The sequence below is a fragment of the Anthonomus grandis genome, chromosome 1 (assembly GCF_022605725.1).
Source record: "Anthonomus grandis grandis chromosome 1, icAntGran1.3, whole genome shotgun sequence".
NCBI lineage: Eukaryota > Metazoa > Arthropoda > Insecta > Coleoptera > Curculionidae > Anthonomus > Anthonomus grandis.
This window is the reverse complement of record NC_065546.1, coordinates 32,819,213-32,833,756: the sequence shown is the minus strand read 5'-3', so window position 1 is coordinate 32,833,756 and position 14,544 is coordinate 32,819,213. Positions and strand designations below refer to the sequence as shown.

Below are 14,544 nucleotides of genomic sequence, written 5' to 3'. Positions count from 1 at the left end.
TAGTTAAGAAATAAGTATTATGTTGAAATATTTAGTAAAAAAATGTGAGTTCTCTACTTTTGTCCCTATAGTACTTTATTTATTCAAATAAAATCTTACTTTTGTCAGATAGTTTATCTGGTAAAAATTAAATAAATCTGTGGGCAAGGAAAACTCTTTAAGGAGATTTTTGACCAGTTTGTAATTTTTTTTGGGGGGAAGGGTTATGGAATGCTGATTATAAGAAAGAACATATATTTATAGAAAGTATAATTACAATTGGGGAAGGATTGGAAATGAAAAAGTCTTAGGAGTTTTAAGTTCAATTTGATGGGGAAAATATTTGGAAATAACAATGTAAATTTACACAGAAGGGAGGAGGGGATCGAAGTGTGCGCATTCTAGTGGAATACTTCACAAACAAGTAAAATAAGTAACCTCACAAAGTAGATTTTGTATCGATAGCTCCATCTGCGCTTTTTCATATTTATTATTTCAACCTCATTAGGAATGACTGATGAAGGGAAGTAGGGATTATAGAGGTAAATAGAAAGTTTTTAAATAAATAAAGTAGGCTTATTAATTAAGTTTAATTGGACTTACCTGGTAAAAGCACTGGAGGTAGACGGAGGATTAAATGACCAAGTAGACGAGCTGAGAGACTGCATGGCATCGGTGGCCGGCGGGCTCTTGCTTGAATTAATGCCGAACAATTCGTTATCTTTGACGTTTATTGTCGCGATCGAGAGCGGCGAACGCACTACGGATCCGGGCGTGATACTCGGGTCGTCTTCAATAGACTTTATCTGATTACCCTAAAACCAAATCAGATAATGTTTTTTATATTAACAGTTTTAATCTATGTTAGCCGAGGTGCTCCGAAATTACATATATTTTTATATACATATATACAAGTGGAATAAGGTGTGCCGGAGAGGAAAGTGTTTACCTTCCAAGGTTTTCCAGGTTCAAATTCAGGTACTAAATCAGTCAGGGAAGGTTGAGCGGCTGCGCCCCACTGTGCGTCTTTTACGTCGTTGGTGGTGTCCGCCCCGCTCGAGTCCGGCCAACCGGTGTCACCTGAACGGCCGCTAGACCACGGTCTAAAATCCAAAAAAATATGGTCCTTAGATCGAACTTTTTCTGAATGTAAAATATTTAAAAGTTTATACTCAAATTAGTTTAACCCAATCCACAGATCATGCATACGAGAATGCTGCTGGAATACCGAGAGAAATCACAGACAATTATTTGCCTCTTTGCTGTACCTAGTACTATAGTGATTTATATTAGGGCAAACCGAGTTAATATGCTCTTAGACCAGCCAATAAAGTCGATATCTCTTGGTATCCAAATATGTTTAGGAAAAGTTTATGCGGTTTTCTATGACTCTTATTTATTGTAGAAAGTGCGTCCCTATGCGTAGAAATGTAATCTGTAATAGTGTTTCAGATTAGGCGATTTTAAGGTACTTCTAACGTACCTTAAAATTCCCTGCCAAATTGCTGATGGAAATTGTTCGTCTGTTATAAGAATCTCATTCAAATATTACGGTCAAAATAAATGCCTTCAAATGCTTATAAAATCAGTGTTTTTCTTCAACTTACCCATCAGGTTGGGTCAGTCCAATAGGAGCCATGTTCGGCGAGGTAGCTACTGGCTTAGATGAAGAACCGGGCGCTCTGCTGAATTCGCTGTTCTCATCTTTGTCTTTGTTGATCCATTGGTTTAGTCGTGATTGCGATTGCTGAGTCTGCAATTATCAAAAAAATTGTTAAAACCGACGGATTCCTTCTTTGGAACCGATGATTACACGTACCGGGTCTTTGTTTAAACCCAAATCGGCGAAATTGCTCTGTAATGCGTTGATCGAATCGTGCATTGGGTTCGATTTAAAATCGTAACCACCGATCTGACCTTGCTGCTGCTGTTTAACGTAATGCGCTTGTTGAGCCTGAATTTGATTCTAAAACAACCATAAAAACAGTAAATAAATTAATAACATTTCCCTTGCTATAATAATAATCTTAACCGAGGTTCACCGATATTTATATGAGCTAATTAATATCCGTACCTGAATATTGATGATTTGCTGCTTAGTTTTCGAAATTAGTACAGAAAATTGCACCAAAGTGGGGTTATTGGCATTCCCTTTGCCGGATTGCAAAGTGATCTGTTGCTGACTGTTTAACTGTTGCAGCGCCTTGATCTGCTGCAGCAGCTGATTGAGTAGGACTAGAGTCTGAGGTGCGAGCGGTTGATTCAAGATCTGATGATTGAGGTAACCGGCCTGCACGGCCATCTGGATTTGTTGCACGAGCATGCGCAACTGCTGCGTGGACGGTTGGTTCTGGGGTTGCATGGGTCGACCGCCGGCGCTACCGACGAATCCGCCCACGCCCTGCCCACCCGCTTGCTGCGTCGACAGGATCTTTTGGACCACCGCGGGCGAAATGTTGTTTATAAGAGAGCTGAAACATTTGTTTTTAATTCAGTGCAATGTAAAAGCAACTTATCCCTAATAAATAACTCAGACGCCAGCTGTCACTGACCGAGTCGCACGTTTTATGTTAAGTTTGTCTCTGGTTCTTGCTTGTTCGCGTAGCGCTCTATATTCATTTATTTTTTGAAAAAATAGGCCGTCCTTTTAATATAATGGAGTATTAAAAAAGAAAAGTCGATGACGAGCGTCGCCTGTTTAAAAAAGAGTGGATTTGAAAATCTTTATGAAATACAACAGTAAATCAATATGTCTTATTTGATATGAAGCAGTGGCGGTGTTAGATTTTAATCTTGCTAAATATGCCTCGACGAATAACGCAGAAAAAAAGATAAATGCGGAAATCTTATTAAAAACAATATCTGCTCAACGGAATATGTTTATAAAGCAAAACACTGCTCAAAGGGGTTCTACACTGACTAGATATGTTATGGCTTATAAAATTGCTAAATATAACAAACCATACTCAGAAGAAGAATTGTAAAAGATTGTATGGTAAGTATGAGCAAAATTTTACATCCAGAAAAAATTAAAGGCTTAATATTATTGAAGAGCTAGTTTTTTTCCCAATCGATAAAAGGAAAAACGAAAACGAGCTATATTTATCAAGAATTTTTCGACAACCTATAAAATTTGAAGGCGACAATTTCAAAAATATGCAATATACCTACAGACGGACAGAGCCCAAAATATGGTGGGAAAAAACCAGTTTTTCAGGTATTTTTCGGAGCCAGAATCCTAATCATAATTTTGTACTTTTACATTGTATAATTCATCAGGGCGTCCTTTGTAAAGCTGAAACCCATGTGCTTAATATGATTTATATACGATTCGATTTCGGGGCTTGGTATACCGGCAATTCCAAGTATTTCTGATTGAAGTCGTAAGATGGTGTGAATATGCATTCGAACGGGGTTTGGAATTTAAAAGAAAAAATACAAGATTTCTTAAAGAATAAATCAGACAAACGGCAATTTCAAAATCTTCGAAGACAAATATTGCCTTGCCGATTTTGCAATTTTAACCGATTTGCTCGAAAAATATAACAAATTAAAAAAAAACTTAAAAGGAAAGAACGATTTATTTAACTCAGTTTTCGCATTTAAAATCCATGTCACCTGTGAGTGAGTGTTGTTTCAAGATTTTAAGAACGTTCAATTAATTACCTCTTGATAATTACTTGATGGCGTTTAATGTAGACCCGGAAAATGACTCCTCAGAATTGCTATTGAAAATTATTGAAATGCAGTGTAGTACCCATTTAAAATAATTATTCTTGAATTCTACAAAAATAGATTTTTATAGAGTACAGCGAAAGCTGAATTCCCAAAGATAATTGCTCATGACCAGAAAATTATGGTGATGTTTGCGCCGCCTTATACATTCTTATGCGGACAGACTTTTTCTACAATAGAATTCATCTTTTCGTACTGCTGAAAGCTGGTTCATCACAGTTGGAACCTGCTTTTAAAAATATTATGGTAAATCAAAAACAATTCCAAATCTCCAAATACTTCGAATGAAAACTAAAATAACTAAATTAAAAAAATAAAACTAAAGGTAAAAGGCAATTTGTAACATTTCTGTGTAACGCTGTAATGTTTTCATTAATATTATGATTAAAAGTTTATGATTGTATCTAGCGTGTTAGCAAATAAATCCTTTTTGAATTTGAACATGCATTTTTTTCTGTAATTCTGGCTAATTTGTTAATCCTTGTGGCCTCCCCAGTAAAAAAATTTGCCCGCCACAAAGCCGAGTGAGGACGGAGAGTGGGATGGTCGAAATTAAGCGTCAGGTGGATACCGAGTTTTGTTACATGCGAGCACGCGGCACACTAATCTAATTCCCTTATATACAGCTTTTTCGTAATAGGAGAAATATTAAACTCGTTTAAATTAAATTCTTCTTGAATAACCCCAATTTATAATATTATTTCAGTTCATTATTTTCATCTTTAACGTCGAATGATTAATATTAAAGCTCTATACGTTATTCTTAACCAAAACCATTTTTAGAATCTTATACAAGTACCTGTTTGGTTGTCCCGCTCCTCCTCCCATACTGTTAAGTAGTCCGGGACCCGGAGGATATCCGCCGCCGCCCAAAGGATTACCCGTAGGGCCTCCGAGACCAGCGAACCTCTGTGCCGCCCCCGGGAACTGGTTGTGTTCGAAATGGTCGTCGTGAGGCGCCCCTGCGCCCCATCCGTCACCACCGCCGCGACGCAACGGGCTAAGCAGCTCCAGAGCTTCCTCCATGTTCATTTCGCGCATACGAAGTGCGTTTTCCACGTCGTCTTTCTAAAGTGTCACAAGAAAACAGTTGTTAAACCTCTCACGTATGCGCATCGTTAATGCTTGATGGTCTTAAATTATTAACCTCTTAAAATAAATAATGTTTTTTTGCCACTTTACAAAATTATTGCTTACAACATAAACTTCATAATAAATTGCCAACCTTCCTGATGTGGTACGAATTATTATCTAAAACCATTACGCTATGATCCTCTAAACGAGATAGAATTTTTTTAAACCAGTCTTGAAAAACCTCTGCATTCATCTCCTCATGGGAGGCCCCAGTTTTTTTCTATTCAAATACCAGTAAACTTGCTGCACAAAATCCTTTTTGGAACCGATTTGAGACGCTTTCCTTTTCTTGATGGCGTTGTCAAGTCAGTAGATAATACTTTAACGAAGCCTTGAAGTAGTTACAGTGGTATCTTCCACACTTTTTTGACTGTATTGCAAAAGACATCAGCAATACTTTATTTCAAAATAATTCTTTCCAAATCAGTTACAATGAAGTGCAAAATTATGAATTGAAATAATAACCCATTCAGGTAACAAAATATATAAGGATCCCAGGCTAAAAGGTACTTGCCTCTTGCGCATAAAGAGGGCGTGAGCATCTGTTCGGCGCGACAACTATAGATATTTTTTTAAAGAAATCGTTTACTCGATTGTAAGATAAAACTTACGTGTTTCTTAGGCAGTACATAAGCTTGTTATATACAAATTGACGCACATGACAAACTTTAAAATTTGAGTTACCTAAAAAACCCACTAATTTTTTATATTTTCCAAGAGCGAAAATTACTACCTCGTACTGTAATAGAGCTACTGAAATAAAATGAATATAATAAAAATAAAAGTGAAAAACATAAGTTAAATCCTGAATTAATGAGATTAAGAGAAAAAGTATTCATCCTATAATGACATCTGTAGGCGTGACTCAAATTATAGGGCAATATGTCAAAATTTGACTAAGATATATAAAGAAAAACTAAAAATATTTTTAAGGGAACAAAATGATAAAAAGATTTTTGGAACTGCAAATAAATCTAAAACTATGTGGCAAATTATTAACAACTTGCAAAAAAACGATAAAAAATGTGTTGCCATTGAGATAGTTGAAAATAACCTAAAGCTGTCTAGTAAACGAGCGGCCAATAATTTCAACAAATATTTTACAAGTTTCCTTTCCTAGTCTAGTACCTCTATTGATTATCATTTTATATCTAATCATACATCTTTAAGGTACAATTCCTTTTTCATACCAGCAATTTGTTTTGCAGATGTTGTATCTTTAATCAATAGTTTGAAGTGTTCAAATGCTGCAGATTTTGATGAAATATTCAATAATTTTCTTAAAAATTGTCGATTTATTTTTTGTGATGTTTTAGTGTTAATCATAAATTTGTGTTTGGAGAAAGCAATTTTTCCTGACGAATTAAAAATAGAAAAAACCTAAAGTGATGCCTCTGTTTAAGAACGAAAATCCTAATGATTACACAAATTATCAAGCTATAAGTCTGTTGTTTAGTTTTTCAAAAGTTCTTGAGTTGCATATAAAAAATTATTTATCTTCTTATTTTACAAAGTATGAAATATTAAACTCCGCGCAGCATGGTTTTACCGTCTCTAAAAGTACAGAAAAAGCTTTGTGCCAATTTCAAAATTAGGTTGTGGCGGCAATTGACAAGGGAAAACATATTCTGGCTTTTCATGGCATTTTACTTCATAAACTCTTTGTAGGTATGGTCTTTAGGTATGTGAGTATCATCATTGACATTGCTGACATCCTATTTTCAGAACAGAAGCCAGATTGTTACAATTAATAATGAGAGTAGCAAGTCTTGCCTAATAGCTCAGGGTGTGCCTCATGGCTCTATCCTAAGTCCTTTTCTTTTTTTGGTGTATGTTAATGACCTGGTATCTTTTACAGAGGGCATTGCACCTAACATAAAAGTCGTATCTTATGCAGATGATACAAATGTCTTGATTGAAGGTAAGAACTTGTAGACTCTTGTAGCATCGACTGAAACAATGTATTATACATGACAATTTTATGGTTCGAAAAAAAAACAAGTTATTCCTCAATAAGGATAAAACTCATTTTATTGCTTTTTCACGAAGTAGGCAGGCAGTAAATTCTGTTATTCATTTAAAGATACACAAACGGACTTACTTTCATCAAGCAGCTCTAAACTATTGGGCATTACTTTTGACCATGATCTTCAATGAAATTCTCATGTAGATATTCTTTACAATAAATTAAACACTTGTTGCTACGTATTAAAATTTCTTTCGCATCATTGTGGTAAAGCAGCTCTTTTAACTTTATATTATGCCAATTTCCATTCCTTCATGCGACATGGGATGCTGAACTGGGGACTCAGTCCTCTAGCTTCACGGGTATTTTTTATTCCGAAGTAAGGCATCAGGATCATTAGTAATATTAAATTGAGAGGCTCATGCAGTGCGCACTTTAAAGACAATAAAATCCTTAAATTGATTTGGAGTTTACATTGTTGAAATAAATACTTACAGTCAGTCAAAATGAAACTCGTACACCTAAGGTTTCTTTTACATTCTGTACAAATAACGTGCAAAATATTTCCAATTATATATCTGCAATCAGCATAAAATGTTAAAGTTGTTGAGCAAAAATATGCAAAGAATGCATGCTGAGCATAAAAAAGTATAAGAGATAAGAAAATGTTATGGTCAAAATGAAACCCGTACATCATATTTACTTTACAATAACATTAATATTATTTATAGTTACCACTTGGTATTAAGAGCATCTGTTACTTTTAACACTCATGTGTAATTTTTAATTGAGTTTAATTAATTTTTTGTTCTTTTACCATATGGGGCGTCAGCGTGGACAAACAAGCGTTGTAGAGAGCAAATTAATTATACAACATTGGAAAGATGGAAAATTATTGCGACAAATTTCCAAAATGGTTTATAGGCCGCACTCTACCGTGTAAGGAGTTGTGGATCGTTATAAAAGTGAAAATAGAATATCAAATAAAGTAAGGAAAAGCCCTCGAAAAATGTTTAATTCGTATGACGAACGTTGGATCCTCAGGAAAGTTGCGGAAAACCCGAAAATATCTGCACCGAAGTTGGCAAAAGAAATTGAGAAATATTTACGAAAAACAGTTAATCCTCAAACAGTCAGAAATTTTCTAAAAAAAAAAATATTCATAGTAGAGTGGCTCAAAGAAAACATTGGATCAGTAAGGTAAATAAAATCAAGAGGTTAAGCTTTGCTGAAGAACACAGAGACAAAGATTTTTTATTTTGGAAGGACGTAATTTTTACAGATGAGAGTAAATTTTGTATTTTCGGATCAGATAGACAACAACGGGTGTGGAGAAAGCCCAATGAATCTCTCAAAGAACAAAATCTACGAGCCACAGTAAAGCACGGAGGTGGTTCAGTCATGGTCTGGGGGTGTATGTCAGCTGCAGGTCCTGGAAATCTACATTTTATAGATTGTATAATGGATCAGAACACGTATTTGGACATACTTAAGCAGAATTTAAAGGCAAGCGCCCGAAAATTCCGAATTGAAAAAAAATTTAATTCTACCAGGACAATGATCCAAAGCATAAGGCACAGAAAGTAAAGAATTGGTTGCTCCATAACTGTCCAAAAGTACTTGAAACTCCACCTCAAAGTCCAGATATTAATGTCATTGAAAACTTATGGTTCACATTTGAAAGTTGCTATAAGAAACCATGAAATTTCAAACAAAGAGCAATTAAAAGTAGTGATTCAAGAAGAATGGTCTAAAATATCACCCGAATATTGTGAAAAATTGGTGCAATCAATGCCCAATCGTTTGGCAGATGTTGCAAAAAAATAAAGGACTACCAACAAAATATTAATCTCTTTTTTATGTTTTTTTTCCTGTATATTTTTAATGGTGTACAAGTTTCATTTTGAGTTGTAAAATCGAATGTAAATTTAATTTTCTCATTTTTCGTAAAACTTCTTTTTGTGAAAAATATATTTTTGTAAACAAATAAATAAAATGTAAGGGGTGTACGAGTTTCATTTTGACTGACTGTATATATAAAAAAATTAAAAATAAACCAATTTTTCAAGCAAATAGATCTGTCCAGGTATATAATAGTCGTAGGCGAGACCTTTTATTGCCAGATGTTCACCAAAGAGCATTTTATCAGATAAATATTATTTACAATGCTTGTAAGATTTATAATCACTTGCATCATAACAAAACAAATGCGCCAAATATATTTATCTTTAAGAAAAGGCTCAAAAATTTCTTGGTTGACTAAAGCGTCTACTCTCTCGATGAGTTTTTTGACTAAAGTTTTTAGTAGCAAATGTTTGTATTATAAATTGGCACTCTAAATAATTTATGTGTATGTATGTATATGCGCTTTGTACTGAGGAAATAAACGATATTATTATTATTTACTATGTAATTTCTTAGTGTACATCGAATCGAAAATCTCTTACCTTAAATCCCATGTCGACCAACATCCTAAACTGCTTTGAATTCCAAACTTGTTCCTTGGTGAACTGCGGTTTATTTTGGGGTTTGTGGCCCCAATCGAGTTCGGAGTCCCACAGGCCGCCCGGCCCCTTCGGTTTGGCCCAGGGTGCGCCCGGTTCGTCGCCCCAACCCGCTCCGGCCGGACCGTCGTCCCAACCGTTACGACCGCCGCCACCTGCGCCGCCCGCGCCTCCTCCGCCGCCGCCCCAGACGCCCTCCGGTTTACGGCCGGGCGCCATTCCGGGCGGGCCGCCTCTAGGCCGGCCGCCCATGGCACCACCCGCGCCTGTGGACATACCTTGCCAATGAGACCCTATCAAATAAGTGGGGAGGGGTGCGTAAGAATTTTGTATGTGCAGTTTTTTTTTTAAATTGAGATTGGCATCTTGGACCATTGGTTGTGGATGTGTCAAAGATGCCGAACAACTTGATTTTTTTAGTAAAAATCGTGCGGCAAGCTAGTCCTGAGTTAGAAAAGGGGCTGGGATGGACCAATAAGTGTAATTGGTTTCCATTAATTGAGTTTATTCATCAAAATATGAACACTTCTCTAGTTTTGACTATTAGGGTATACAGGGTGTTTCAAAATCGACCCTCAACATGAGAATCTCGGCAAATATGGCACCCATACGAAAAAACAAACTTGTTTATGATTGGCAAAAGACGAAACGTCATATTAAAAATCTAAAAACACCATCATATAGTACGAAAAAAGCCGCAATGCAAAAGTGAAAATTATTTTAAAATTGAATAAGAAATAAGCCCAGAAAAAAATAAAGCCAATTTTTCAAAATTTGGAATTTTTTCGAATATCTTAGGAACCCTTAGAAATTTTTACATTTTTTAAACGACATACAGTTAAGCTCAACAATCCCAACTTTGTCCCAATTTAACCATCATCGTATCTTTTATAGATTCGGAGGTCGCCATGTTGAGGGTCGAATTTGAAACTGTGTGTCCAACCTTGCGATCTTGAAATCTGTTTCCCATTTTTATGTTTCATCACCAAGGTTGGGAATTCGTAATTTGTAGTAAAGAACTACGAGATTTGATTACGTTAATACGACAAACATTTATTGATCCATCCTTGTACGAAAAATACATTACAAAAAAATAAATGTGTAGTACTTTAACCTCTTAACTAATTATCCTGAATATACTTGTAGAAAGTCAAATAGTCAAAATATAACTATATACCTCGTATACTCGTTTAACGTTTGTTTCATTTTTTCCTTATCCGATTATTCTCGGACCACGAAACAAACGTAATATTTGTTTCTCTTAAAAGTTTGAATTTCAAGGACTGCGGCTACTTATGTGAATCAGGTGGTGAATTTTTCGTATTAGTTCGTTTACTGTTTGCTAGACGTACATGTAAAGATCACCAAGCGATTTTGATGTTGAAAATTATAGCTTGGACGAGTCAGAGACCAGTGAGGAATTAATTTACAACCTCTAGTGAATGATCACAATTAGTACAGACAAAATTGTAAACTATCCTACACCATGCCCGCCAAGATTTCCATTTAGCGGTCAATCGTCTTTGAACTTTACTGTGACAGACAATGAAAATCAGCTGGAATTTATTTATCTTGTTTTAATTAACTATGAGGTGGTTGATAAAATCGTTCTGGAGACTAACAGGTATACAGCACAATCGCAGAGGATCTTTCATCGTGTCAAGAATAGAAACGTATGAAAATCTACCACAAGTAATGAAATTAGAGTCATTCTTACTATAAATTGTATGCAGTCATTATAAAAAAAAACCAAATATAGCCCGGGCGAAAAAATCAATAATAGCAACACCAATTTGTGTAATAATAATGCAGATAACCGTTTTTGGGAGATCATATCTAAATTTAAAAAAAAATAAAGCACTGTATTCACTGGAACAGGACATTACTATTTATGGGAGCTTGTAGAATAGAATAGATTCAATATATCCCAAATAAGCGAGCAAAGTTTGGTATAAAAAATAATATGCTCTGCGAGTCTTCAGTAGCTGTGTTTGCGACTCCATAATATACAAAGGAAAGGATACAAAATTTGATGACTTCCACCAAAATAGTTTTGACATGTATGAAAACTTTACTTATGAAAGAACATTGCTTTACCACTGATAATTTTTACACTTCACCTGAACTCGTCGAATTTCTAATATCTTTATGAACAGACACACATGGGACCCTAAGGTCTAACAATAAAGATCTGCCTCAAGATATGAAAAAAAAAACCAAAAAAATGAATGACATCAGCGGGGAAAAGTACTAGCCATTACATAGAAAGATAAAAGAGAAGTAGCTATTTTAACTTATGGTATAGCTTATTTTTGAGGTCTTTTTTGGCCTATGATGACTGTTTTTTGGTTTGCGTTTTGTTTTTACTCCAAAAAAAGTTTCCAATACGTTTTTACGTAGAAGGTATTATATTTTATTACTTAGATTATCTTGTTTCTTTAGGTTTTTTTTTGATAATTTTAGATAGATTATTTCTTATGTACCAAAGGTGCTAAAAGGGTTTCAAATAAAGAAATAGCATTTTATTTTAACTTGCCAAGCGTAGTTATATTTTTTTTTCTTTGAACTTCCCTAATATAATAATTTTTTCAAGAAGAATAATACTATAATTTTTGGTATGAAAAAAGAACAAAAGTGCAAGAATCAAAATTTAGGATCTTTGATAAAAGCAAATAAAATTGGATTTTACTTATATTCAACTAAAAAAATATACTTTTTTTAATGATTTTTAAAAAAAAAAGGATTTAGTTAAGAGGTTAAGCATATTCTCTCTAAAAACTCACCTAGAGAAAAAGACACGTTCTTACCTTGCTGGGGATTACCCCAAAGGGATGTTCCGTCGTCGTAATTGGGCATAGTACGTCTCTGGGTGGGCGGCGAAGGTTCCTCCCATCCGCCGGCATTGCCGGGCCCTACGGGCATTTTGTTCTGGTGGTGCATCGCCCCGGGACCCACGTGTGGACCCGTTTGGCCCCAAAATTCCGCACCTGCTCCGTTCAGTCTTCCCGTTATGCCTACGGAGACGACATTTACATAAAAACAATGTATGCTACAAAGATCTAATAAAAGTTAACCGAAAGGTTTCGGCTTTTTGGCTATTGCCACTGAGTGTAAAGACAATGGACTTTTATTAGGATACCGAGTTCATTAAATAAAAGGTTTCAGTCATGTACATTGCTAAAATTAAGGTTTTCTTATAATGTTGTTTACGTCCTGAATAGGTCCTAATTTATAGATCGAAACATAGGCAATATTAAGGAATACTCCCATACATGAAAAAAATATATTTAAGTTAGTTTACTTGGCAACAAAACCGAAATAAGTTTTCTGTCGTGTTTAAAAATAGACGCCTTATTAAAAATAGAAAAGACGTGACAAGGACTGTAATATATTTGTTTTCAAGAAATTTTTAAAATATATTTTAAAAACTGTTCGAGGTATTTTTTCATTCAAATGTATTTTTCATTCAAATATGGGGCGTTTCCTGAAGAGTAATTACACGTCCGACACTTTCTTGTTGGTTGAAGACAAATTTTGTCAAGGTACCACAGTTTTCAAAATTTTTAGAAATAACTTTCCTTTCCTACGGAAAATTATGGGAAACTATTCCGGGTATTTCTATGGAAGTTTTTCTTAAAGATGGGGTGTTTCCTGAGGAATAATTACATATTCGACACCTTCTTGTGGCTTAAGAAATCATTAAACTAGATTTAATATCCTCAACCGCAAACTATTCTCATGATAAATTGCTTTTACTAGGGAAGTTTTGAGAGTAATGCGACGTTTTGTACGTCATACATTCATTCTCAATTTAGTTTAGAATTAAGTTTTTTTACTACTTGCAAATAAATCTAAATCACATTTTTGTATCAGATTGTTATAGTCTTGAATCGTTCTATTAATAGAACAGCTGGAGGTTGAGCATAAGAAGGGCTTTGAATTTCTTATTCCTAAATTGATCTTGGGAAATAACATCCTAATTTGCCTTATAAATGAAGAACACGTGTATTTGTTGTTGTTAACAAAATAATAGATAAAAAGTATGCTTTTTAGTATATGTCTTTTATTCAAACTTGTTAAACCAAAATCTAGCAACATACTCAAATATGATATTATAAAGGGTTATATATTGTGTTTTCTAAAATTGAAATATCATAAGAAAGTCTTCTGTAGCTTTTTTATCATATTAGTGTGAACCTTTACCTGACGTCCCCAAAGCACATATGCATACTCCAAATAATACCTAACTTAATGCATTATAGAAACATATAATAGATTTTAAGTTTTTAAAGACTTTGGTGTTTCTTATTATAAAACCAAGAAGTATAAAGTATTTATTCAAATATTTTAGGAACTAGGTTAAGCTCTTGGTCTATAGTTTTCCAATAAGTGTTTATTACCCCATTTAAAGTTTGGAGTAAAAATTAGTTCTTTCAATTGATGACGAAATGTGTTTTTGGTATAAAGATCAAAAATTGTAGCTAAGAACAAAGAAAGATAATCAAAGCAGCCTTTATTGATGCTAGCTTTAACCTGTCCATCAGTAATATTAAAAAAAAAACAATAATAATTACCATGTGATTTGTGTAATGTGGAGTAACATTTCAAAGCAAAAATTGAGATGCTGGGCAAAAGCGTCAGTTATAATCCTGTGGAGTGCTGACCTTTTTATTATTATATAAGAGCTCTTATAGAATACGCCTAAGATTTATCCAGTTTTCGTAAAATATCTAAATTAAAGTAATTTTCGTAAAATTTAATTTTTAGATTTTTTTTTTCTAAATCATAAGTGAAATATCCAAGGTCCTAGCAGCTCGTTCTTCTGCGGGTAGCTGAAACATGACCTTTATTTCCAATTTACAGTTACATGCTGAATTAATACTGATGGAGCATATGTAATATCTTATGAGGAAATACAAACTATCAACTATTATTATTATTATTATTTCCCTAAATAAAACCGTAAATACAAAAAAAAGTTTCCTACCTCTAGGATCTCCACGCATATCACCTCCAGTCATCTGTCTGATTTGCTCTCTGGGATCCAGCTGTCTCGGATCGAGTCCAGAAGCGGCCGCGGCCGCCCTTAAATCGGGTCGCATCTCCATGGCGGCAGCGGCGGCCACCGCAGCCGCCCTTGGGTCGGCGGGGGCTCTTGGGTCGCCCCATCCGGAAGCGTTATTACCTGCGGCACCTGCCACTCTCTTATTTGAGTCTTTGTGCGGA

General features: G+C 34.9%; 1 protein-coding gene across 7 annotated transcripts in view; it reads right to left on the bottom strand.

The window, feature by feature from the left end:
- The window catches only part of LOC126739667 (protein Gawky), a 112,557-nt gene that overhangs the window by 27,170 nt on the left and 70,843 nt on the right, over positions 1–14,544 (bottom strand). For 3 of the 7 annotated variants that reach the window (XM_050445458.1, XM_050445449.1, XM_050445495.1), the window contains 9 exons: positions 14,306–14,533; positions 12,126–12,332; positions 9,262–9,611; positions 4,514–4,782; positions 2,054–2,450; positions 1,799–1,945; positions 1,587–1,732; positions 929–1,082; positions 583–794 (listed from right to left, as the gene is read on the bottom strand). In XM_050445458.1, the coding sequence (XP_050301415.1) occupies positions 583–794; positions 929–1,082; positions 1,587–1,732; positions 1,799–1,945; positions 2,054–2,450; positions 4,514–4,782; positions 9,262–9,611; positions 12,126–12,332; positions 14,306–14,533 (2,110 nt within the window). The remainder of the gene's footprint in view (positions 1–582; positions 795–928; positions 1,083–1,586; positions 1,733–1,798; positions 1,946–2,053; positions 2,451–4,513; positions 4,783–9,261; positions 9,612–12,125; positions 12,333–14,305; positions 14,534–14,544) is intronic. The other 4 variants (XM_050445467.1, XM_050445476.1, XM_050445486.1 and 1 more) reach the window with 4 other exon arrangements.